The 10,801-nt window shown below is 31.3% G+C and overlaps 3 protein-coding genes and 1 pseudogene across 3 annotated transcripts; 3 read left to right on the plus strand and 1 right to left on the minus strand.

Moving 5' to 3' along the window:
- Positions 1-761: 761 nt before the first annotated feature.
- Positions 762-2,607, plus strand: LOC119370360 (UPF0481 protein At3g47200-like). Its single transcript, XM_089722011.1, has 2 exons — positions 762-892; positions 1,071-2,607. The coding sequence occupies exon 2, from the start codon at positions 1,085-1,087 to the stop codon at positions 2,492-2,494; it is 1,410 nt and encodes a 469-aa protein (XP_089578137.1). The 5' UTR covers positions 762-892; positions 1,071-1,084; the 3' UTR covers positions 2,495-2,607.
- Positions 2,608-2,871: 264 nt separating this feature from the next.
- LOC149496523 (putative WRKY transcription factor 46) lies at positions 2,872-3,587 on the minus strand (annotated as a pseudogene).
- A 1,732-nt stretch (positions 3,588-5,319) lies between these two features.
- Positions 5,320-6,754, plus strand: LOC105643340 (NADPH HC-toxin reductase 1). Its single transcript, XM_089721354.1, has 5 exons — positions 5,320-5,431; positions 5,525-5,694; positions 5,785-5,997; positions 6,092-6,462; positions 6,598-6,754. Exons 1-5 carry the CDS (start codon positions 5,329-5,331, stop codon positions 6,752-6,754), a joined length of 1,014 nt encoding a protein of 337 aa, XP_089577480.1. The 5' UTR covers positions 5,320-5,328.
- Positions 6,755-7,455: 701 nt separating this feature from the next.
- Positions 7,456-9,376, plus strand: LOC149496524 (UPF0481 protein At3g47200-like). Its single transcript, XM_089721857.1, has 2 exons — positions 7,456-7,671; positions 7,796-9,376. The coding sequence occupies exon 2, from the start codon at positions 7,813-7,815 to the stop codon at positions 9,262-9,264; it is 1,452 nt and encodes a 483-aa protein (XP_089577983.1). The 5' UTR covers positions 7,456-7,671; positions 7,796-7,812; the 3' UTR covers positions 9,265-9,376.
- The last annotated feature ends 1,425 nt before the right edge of the window (positions 9,377-10,801 follow it).

Here is a 10,801-nt window from a genome sequence, read left to right on the forward strand (position 1 = left end):
AAACAATTTTTTTTATCTTCCATTTTATTCAATGAATGTAAGCTTAGGCTTCTAAGTATTCTTATTTTAATTAAAGAGTATCAACTGGGGTTAAATCAAACCTAATTTCGAGTCTATTAGTAACATTAATTTTTCAAAAAAAATATTTAAATATTTAGTAAATATTATAAAATCAATTAATTAATTTTCTCACGCCGTATATAACAAAAAATAAATCCACCACTTTCAATTAAAAATAAACCAAATAAGTCAAAAAAAAAAAAAAAAAAAAAAAAAACAAATGACAGGAAAGACTCCATGTGATCTAACTTTCCCACTAAAATAATTTGAACATGGTCATCTTATAAAATTAAATAAATGTTACTATTTATACATTGTATTCTAACAAATCCATCGTGAAGATTTCTTTTATTTTCCATTTTTTTTTTTTGAACCAATCGGTGAAGAAAAGGTTGATATGTAACCATTTTTACACTTAAAATTCATTTTTAGTTTTCGATCCTTAAAATTACCGAGAAATACATTTGAAATGCACCTGCTTCGACTTATCCATTTTTTTTTTTTAAGAAAAAGATTTAATTTTTTTATCCATCAACTTATTTACACACAAAAATAAAATTAATATGAAATGTATGACTGATAAAGACAATACAATTATCAACTTTAATTAATGGGAAAGACGGGATGGCGTTGCATTATTGAGAAGAAAAGAAAAAATCAAAGAGAGTGTTTGCCTATAATACGCTGCCAACGCATTTTTGTCGCTGATCTATTTATCTATTTCGCAAATATAAATATATAGATTGTGCTAAAGATTCCTTGAAGGGAGAAAAACTGAGTGCTTTCAACTGCTAGCTAGACCACTTCTTCAGACAAACATCTTGCTCTTCAGGTTTGCACACTCTCCTGAAAAATTTGCCATTTTCTTTTTTCAGTACTGAAACATTATATTCATAACCTTCAATTAACTTTGATTTCCAATTCTTATGCATGTCGTTGTATATCATTCTTTTTTTTTAAAAAGAATTAGCTAACATTCTTTTTTAAAAAAAAAAATTGAAATATATTAGGTGTTCTTCGGCAGATGGGACAGAATGGTGCAGGAAGTAATAATTCAAATGATGTCAAAGATGAAAGCAGAAGGCAATTAGTGATTGATATACCAGACAACTTAGAGGATTTACTATCGCAGCCAGCTTTATGGCCGGAAATTTGTATCTACAGAGTTCCAAGAAAACTTCGAGCTATAAGTCCGTCAGCCTACACTCCTCAAATGATTTCCATAGGCCCTTTTCACCACAATGAAAAATCGTTGAAACCTATGGAGAAGCACAAACTGAGATATTTGGCAGAATTCTGCAGAAGGACTGGTAAGAATTGGGCTGATCTTGCTGAGAAAATTATAGAATGGGAAGAAAAAATCCGTCACTGTTATGACCAAACATTTGAGTCGTATGAAAGCAACATGTTTGTAAAAATGATTCTATTGGATTCTGTGTTCATTATCGAATTTTTCTTGAGAAGAGGAGAGAATTTTATTTCGACAGAAAAATATAAAGCTGATTATATGTTAGGCAAACCATCGCGCGAACATGGCATATTAGAAGATTTGATATTGCTTGAAAATCAGCTCCCTTATTTTGTGCTTGAGGATTTATATGAATTTGCTACTGGAAATTCTGGTTTTCTTTCTCTCGTGTCCTCCAACTTATTGGATTACCTGCTTCCTCCAAGAATTGATGATGACGATCATAAAAAGAATAGATCTTGCGATTGCTTCTCCATTTGTTATGGGTTTTGGATTTCGAATAGGTTCTGCTGTCAAAAAGAGCACAAAGACGATGAGAGTACAAGCGTAGAAGGAAAAGAAATTGAGGAGAAACCTAAGCACTTGACTGATTTGGTTAGAAGGTCAAGATCCTACAAACATCCAGTGTCAAACAATGATGCTTGTATTGAAAGTCTTTATAGTGCTACAAAGTTACACGAGGCAGGAGTCAAGTTTAAGGTGGATAAAAAGGCGTGGCCTCTTGATATAAAATTTGAGAGGGGAGAATTGAAAATGCCAAGATTTGAAGTTCACGATGGCACAGAACGATTGATAAGAAATCTGATGGCTTTTGAGCAGTGTCACTATCCAAATGATCCTTACATATGTGACTATATATTGATATTAGATTTTCTAGTAGATACTGAGAAAGATGTGGAATTGCTTATTCAAAATGGTATTATCACTAATTTGTTAGGGGAGTGCAAATCAGTGGCTAAGATGGTGAATAAGCTTTGTCTTGAAATTACAACATCTGGGTCTTGCTTCTATGGAGTAAGTGTGGATCTTAATAAACATTATGAGAATCCTTGGTTTAAGACTGTGGCTATCATGAGAAGTGTATATTTTAGCGATCTCTGGAGAGGGACTGGAACTATTGCAGCAGTTATACTTCTATTTCTCACTTTTATACAATCTGTCTACTCTCTCAGTCGTATATTTTAAGTTCAGTATACTTATGTTGTTGTAGTGATGTTCTTATTATATGTTGTTGTGGTAATGTTATTATGTTTTAATGTTCTTATTATATTATATGTTACTTAGACTAATGCTTTTTACTGCTCTGTTTGTGATTTGTAGTTTTCCAACTTTTGACATTCTAATAAGAGTTTGCTTTATCTGTATTGCAAAGTGCTTCGGCTTCCTTCATCTCCTCCCTTCTTTTTATTTCTTTGTTTAGCTATCAAAATGGCAGAGTCTTACTGTTTTAGCTGTAAGTTACCTTATCGGTCGCATTTGCCAAATTTAAAGCCATAAACTTTTAGTTCAATTTTCATAATGACCATTGCGCTCAATGATTCTAAACATTTATTTCAGTCCACAAGCGAATAATTTTTAATCTACTATTAGTTTACAAGCCAAATTGATAAAAAAAAAGGGTTACACCTACTCGTCATTAAACTCCCTAATCAACTGAAAAATTTTCTGGGAAGGCACCACCCGAGACTCAAGAACTTTCTCTTAATCTCTCTTTCCAAGCACTGACCCATCAACATCATAAAATTAATCCTATTAATAATTAACCAAATAATTCTAAAGGGAGATTGGAGTCGAAATCCACATTATCTATTGAAAGATCCCAATCTCCGATTGGCAAATTGGTAACTGAAGTTGGAGCGGAATCAGATTCCGGCGTTCTTGCATTATTGTCTATTCCGAAGCTGGACGACGTCGCCGGAGATATAAATGCAGGTGAAAAGTTAACAAAGAAATCATTCTGCATTATTGACTCCTTGAAAATATCATTTTCTTCATCGAGAGAAAATGGTGGAAATATTTCCAAGTCGTCGCTTTTACTGCTTCCTTCTCTGTAATTGAAAGATATCTCTTTTAATAGCTTGGGCTTCACTTCTTCGTGTTGTTGCTGTCATTCCACTGAGCAATTATCCACACCTTGTTGCGACTCGTCGTTTATTAAAGCTGCTAAACGAGCACCTTGAAAACATGTGTGCCTTCCTCTATAGGTCACTTCAAATATTGTAGGGTCTTGATCTGATCTCTGAACTTATTTTGTGGCTAAACAACCTTGTGAGTGCATCTACAATATCCTCTGCAATAAAATCAAAGATGCCGATTAGTGAATGTTGTGTGAATTTGATATTTTAGGATTATAAAAGTCAAAATTGGTGCGAATCTCCCGGAATGGAAATAATATATATTTTTATTCCGGAATCAAATATATACTATGTATAAAAGTGGGAATAAGGGAAATAATAAGATTCCTGATAATGACATTAACGAAATTTAAGATGTTCTAAAATAACTTTATTAATAACCAATTAAATTTCATTTTAAATATTATGCTTAATAGATAATTAAGTTAACTACATACCAATTAAATCTTTATTTTAAATATTATACTTAATAGATAATTAACATTAACTATATATTAATAAACATATTTTATTTTTAATTATTTTAATGTTATATAATAAGGCTATACATGAAAATTAAAAATTCTTTTATTTACTATATATGTTCTTAATTTTATGCAATTTATGGTTTAAATTAAATGTTAGAGCTAAATATGTATTACATACTTCATGTATTTATTATTTAACTTAATAGATAATAAAATAAATTTATAATCTATAATCTACATACATGTGGGAATAGAGGAGGAAATTATGAGATTTCATAAAATAGCCTTAGTTTAATTTGAAATTCATGATATATCATTTTAATTAATTTTTTATGCATTTTAATCGTATAAAATAAATCTATTTATCCTTTTGAAGATTCTTTTTGTTCTATTTTTAATGCCTTTTAATAAAAAAATAGATTTTATTTATACTTTTGAATATCCTTTTAGTTAGATTTTTTATATATTTTAATTCGAGAAAACATGTATATATATATATATCCTCTATTTGATCTTGTAATATTATTGTTCAATGATTTTTATAATTAATAGTTTTTTTTTTATGTTTTTAATCATATATTCTCATATTATATTGTTTTTTAGGAGGTAAATCGAAAACTTTAATTCAACTATTGAAAGTGGAACTTAAATTCTATTAATTTATTATGTTCTAAATTGTTTAAAATATGACTAAACACTTTCTTATTACACTATATTAGTTAATTACAATGAAATTAAAATAATTTTTTAAAATATATTATTTCTCTTTAAATTTTTTTTGGAGAGGATGGTATACACTTACTTGAATCATTTACGTATTATTTTATTTTAAAATTTTTTAAAAATATCCACGCTTTACGTATTATTGTATCATTTACGTATTATTTTTTTAAAAATAAAAAAAAATATCCATGCTTGGCACATAAGTTAATTATGGCAGAGTTAGCAATGGCCAGAGGCCAGTGGCCGCTGGTTGACGCTGTTAATAACTAAACTAACAGTTGGTTTGCGGCTTTATTAATGATGATGGCTTCTTGCTCCAATATCTTGTGTGTACTATTTATAATAACTTAGGGTTTGCTATAAAAGTTTGAAACTGAGCTCAAAATCTTAACATCAACACTTGCAAATTACTCCACCATCAACTTTTACGGTGACGATGGAGGACTGAGTGGAATATTAGGACAGCATGCAAGAATTGGGAATAAGACAAAAATAAAACATAAGAAATGGCTACTTAGTCTGTCTAATTGTGAAATATTCTCTTGCTCTTAATGGAAATTAATTTGAAATTGCTTTGTGATATTCGTGACAATCAAGCTTTGTGATACTCGTGACGATCTATAAGAAACAACCCATTCAACAATTCATATGAAAATAGACATTATTTGCCAATAGACAGTTAATGGATAAGAAAATGAAGGTCTGTGTGACAGGAGCTGCAGGCTACCTTGGTTCTTACCTTGTCAAGAAACTCTTAGAAAAAGGCTACATCGTACATGCCACAACAAGGAATTTAGGTATATATGTATAGAGCTGAAATCTTTAATTAATTTATTTAATTTCAAGATTTGAATCAATTAGTACGTTTGGTTCGTTCTTGTATTTTGTAGGTGACACACGCAAGGTAGGGCTTCTAAAGAGTCTTCCAAATGCAGAGACAGGATTAAGATTGTTTGAAGCTGACATTTATAATTCAGACCAGTTCAAATATGCAATTCAAGGCTGTGAAATTGTTGTCCATTTGGCCACTCCATTGATTCATGAACCTCAGAGCTCTCAGGTAATTTAATTAACCCTAATAAACTATTACAAACAATTATGTAGGTCTCGGATTTTTTTTTTCTAATTAATTTATATTGCACATATACAGTTTAAAGATACATCAGAAGCTGCAGTTGCAGGAGTGAAGAGCATCGTAGAATCTTGCATTAAAGCAGGGACTGTAAAGAGACTGATATACACAGCTTCAGTGGTGGCTTCATCTCATATGAAAGAAGAAGGATTAAGGTTTAAAGATTCCATGAACGTGTCCTGTTGGACTCCGATCAATCTCTCATTTCCGAACAGTCCCCAAGCAATGACTGTACGAATAACTTGGTTGCATAAATTAATTAATAATCGATTAATTCTGTATAATACATATTAAAATTAACAGTAAACTGCAAACTATTTATTAGGCATACACACGATCGAAGACGCTCTCAGAGCAAGAAGTGCTGAGGCATAATAGCGAAAAGCTTGAAGTAGTGAGCATTACATGTGGATTAGTGGGAGGAGGAACCGTACATTCTGCGATGTCTCAGAGTATGGGAATACTAATTTCACAAGTTACAGAGGATAAGATTTGGTATCCCACACTTAGGCAATTGGAAGACATAATAGGAAAGCTACCAATCGTTCATAATGAAGACGTTCGTGAGGCTCATATTTTCTGCATAGAGAAGCCATCCGTTAGCGGTAGATTTATATGTGCTAAAGCTTTATTATCATCGGCAGAGATTGCCAATTATTGGCAAAAGAAATACCCACATATTGCTATTAATGGAGAGTAAGTTAATTTCTGAGTATTTAAAGCAATAAATAATTCATATTAGAGTGTGTATTTCTAAAAATGAGAGATCACGATCTCGAAATTCAATTAGAAATGAATAAGAAAAATAATAATTTATTGATTGATTTTCAGGTTTGTGGAGAATTTGGACAGGGAAATTGTTTTGAACTCTACAAAACTGAAGGAACTTGGATTTGAATACAAGCATGGCATCGAGAAGATTTTGGATGACACTTTAAAGTGTGTTCAAGAATTGGGCCAACTCTCAGTTTTAACTCAGCCCATTTAGTGATAATTAATTAATTAATTAATGTGATATGCTAAAAATAAAAATGATGATGCAAGGCTTGACCCTCTATATATATATATATATATATATATATATATATATATATATATATGTATTCGCAAATAAAATTTATTCTGGTAGCAACTTTACTTTATTTTACGAATTAAAAAAAGACTTGCAACAATTTGGGTTATTTTCCTATTTTGCAATGTGCTGCTATTTGAATTTAAAAAAGACTTGAAGAATTCAGGTCTTGCTAATTAAAGGAGCAAAAAGTCAACAAGCAAACCCTAACTACCAAGAGAAAGTGACACATGCTTCAAAAAACAATTTTTTATCTGCCATTTTATTCAACCAATGTAGGCTTACGCTTCTAAGTATTCTAATTCTTATCAACCGGGGGTTAAATCGAACCTAATTTCGAGTCTATTAGTAACATTAATTTTTCAAACAAAAAATATTTAAATATTTAGTAAATATTATAAAATTAATTAATTAATTTTCTCACGCTATATCGGATCCACGACTTTCAATTAAAAATAAACTAAATAAGTCAAAAAAAAAAAAAAAAGAAAAAGAAACGGGAAGGATTCCATATGATCTAACTACCCCACTAAAATAATTTGAACATTCATCTTATAAAATTAAATAAATGTGACCATTTATACATTGTATTCTAACAAATCGATCGTCAAGATTTCTTTTATTTTCCATTTTTTTTTATCCAACCAATCGTGCAAAATTTCTTGTGTGGATGGACATGCATATTCTCATTGGAGAAGAAAAGGCTGATATGTAACATTTTTTTCCCATCGATGAGGGATATCAGTCATATAAGTGGATGAAATATAGATAATTACGCTTACATCTCAGCCAAAGTATCCATTTTAGCATGCACATTCCATAATATTTGCTAAGTAAGTATATTTTTTTACACATTTAATTTTACTTGTAATGGATCGATTAAGTTGAGGTTAGAGTTGTAACGTATGATTGCGTATATCAGAACTGATTAAAAATTCTTTTTGTTTGTATCGCTAGATCAAGCATTCTAAGTGATGGGAAAGAACGAAACAGCAGATTCAGATGCTTCAAAAGAAACAAAAAACCAAACCAAAGTTGAAATTCCACTACTTCACGAGTTGCAGCGTTTAATTTCAGAGCCAGGCTTATGGCCATCTGAGCTTTGTATCTACAAAGTTCCAAGAAAACTTCGAGCTTTAAATCCAGCAGCCTACACTCCTCAAATGATTTCAATCGGCCCTTTTCACCTCAACGACGACGGTTTGAAAGTCATGCAAAAGCAGAAATTGAAATACTTGGTTGGCTTCTGCACGAGAACTGGTAAAAAAGATTGGGTTGATCTTGTAGACAAAATCCGAGACTGGGAGAAAACAATTCGCCACTGTTATGAAGTTTCAACAACTGATGAGATATCCAAAGAAGATTTTGCAAATATGATTCTGTTGGATTCTGTGTTTATTATCGAACTTTTCTTGAGAAGAGGAGAAAAATATAAATTCTTTGAGAACGGAAATAATGACAAATATGAAGAGGATTATATTCTTGGAAAATCGACGAGAGAATATGGTTTATTAGAGGATTTAATATTAGTGGAAAATCAGTTACCGTATTTTGTTCTTGAAGATTTATATGACCTCACCGTCGGAAAGTTAAACGAAGAAGGCTATCCTTCTTTTTCCGATCTTATGGTCAAAAATTTATGGGACTATTTATCTCCGCCACCAATTGACGAAGAACATAAAAAATGTAGCTGCGATTGCTTCTCTTGCTTTTATTGTTTTTGGATTCCTAGATGCTTCTCATGTTCAAAGCTCAACGATCAAAGCGTCAAAGGAGAAGAAGAAGACGACTTTAAAGAGAAACCGTTAAATTTCACGGATCTAATTCGACAATATCGTTGCTATAAGCGTCCCAAGTCAAATAACAATAACGGAAAAACAGTGAAAAATCTATACAGAGCTACAAGGTTACACGAAGCAGGAGTGAAGTTCAAAGTGAGTCCAAAAGCCTGGCCAATCAACATGCAATTTGAAAGAGGAGAATTGAGAATGCCATTATTTATAGTGGATGATAATACAGAGCGATTGATTCGAAATCTGATGGCATTTGAACAGTGTCATTATCCAAACGATCCATTCATCTGCGATTATATTTGGATTCTTGATTTTCTGATATACACAGAGCAAGACGTTGATTTGCTTTGTAGAAAGGGGATTATTGTTAATCTGTTAGGTGATAATGAATCAGTGGCTAAGTTGGTTAATAATCTTGGTTTGCAAATAAGGGCGTCTGGTTCTTGTTTTTACGATATGAGCGTAAGGCTCAATGAACACTACGATAATCTATGGTATCGTTCGGTGGCGGTCTTGAGAAGGGTGTATTTTGAGGATCTTTGGAGAAGCACCGGAACTGTCGTCGCCATTTTGTTACTGGTTTTCACCGTCACACAGTCTGCGTCTTCTATTAGAGATTTGTTACAAAATTAAGACTGTTTGGTTGTGCAATCTTTTCAATTTTTTTTCTATTTCCTGATTCATTGTTCTATCTGTAATGTTTATCTCTTTGAACGTTTCGCTATTCTAATAACAGCTTTTCATATTCGAATTTGAAACTGCAAATCTTAAAGTCAGAAAATACGATGCTAAGCTTTATGACAGTCCAATCTATTCCCACTCATTTTGGGCCAAATAGCCCATTATGATAAATTGAGGACCAATGCTCAATTTATTATTATATTGTAATCGCGATCCACTTTCAGAAACTCAATTCCAGCGTAAGAGATTATATTAGTATATTAGAACAGGACAGATTGCATTATTGAGGGGAAAGCATAGTCAAAGAGACAGTCGTCGGTTGGGAAAAATATGCACCCTATATATATATACACTTGAAAAATGCACCTACTTCGACTTATCCCTTTTTTTTTTTTTAAGAAAAATATTTAATTTTGTTATACATCAACTTATTTACAAACAAAAACAAAATTAATTTGAAATGCATGACTGATAAAGACAATACAATTATCAACTTTAATTAGTGGGAAGGACAGGATGGCGTTGCATTATTGAGGAGAAAAGAAAAATCAAAGAGAGTATGTGTCTAATACCCGGCCAACACATTTTTTTCTCCATTATTGACTCCTTGAAAATATCATTTTCTTCATTGAGAGAAAAGGGTAGAAATATTTCCAAGTCGTCGCTTTTACTGAGTCCTTCTCTGTAGTTGAAAGATATCTCTTTTAATAGCTTGGACTTCACTTCTTCGTGTTGTTGCTGTCGTTCTACTGAGCAATTATCCTCACCTTGTTGCGACTTGTCGTTTATTGAAGCTGCTAAACGAGCAGCTTGAAAACATGTGTGCCTTCCTCTATAGGTCACTTCAAATATTGTAGGGTCTTGATCTGATCTCTGAACCTCGTGAGGGCATCTATAGTATCTCTGCAATAAAGTTTGCTATCAAAATTTTACCTAGGAAAATTTACTATAGTGCACTGAGAGATCAAGACATGAAATATAATCAATTACTAGTCAACGACAACATGTACCTACAAATTTGTCCGTTTCAGCGACATTTGATTTTTATCCCTAAATTGATTGGAAAAATATGCACCCCACTATATATAATATACGTAACACATTTTTGTCGCTTTTAAAGGGATAAAATCTGTCTTTTGAATTTTATAGAATTTTGTTTAATTTTTCTATAATTTAATTGGATATATATTTTTAAATATTTTTTAAATAGATATAAAGATAATTAGACCTTTAAAATTTTAATATTTTTTCAAACACTTTTATATGTTACTTTGTAATTTTTTAATTTAATCTCATTTATATCTTCTTTAAACTTGATAAAGTACATTCTATTACTAATATTATTGTTTACAACTTTACATATTGATTCTCATGTGTAGTTGAGAACTTTAAGTAATTTATTTTTTAATTCTGTACAAAGATATGGTTCGAAATATTATATGCTATTGATAAAATTTCAGTTTAACTTCGTCCGACGAAAATAATTGAT

Source organism: Jatropha curcas, chromosome 5 (genome assembly GCF_041381405.1).
Source record: "Jatropha curcas cultivar XTBG-Jc1 chromosome 5, XTBG_Jcur_1.0, whole genome shotgun sequence".
Classification (NCBI taxonomy): Eukaryota; Viridiplantae; Streptophyta; class Magnoliopsida; order Malpighiales; family Euphorbiaceae; genus Jatropha; species Jatropha curcas.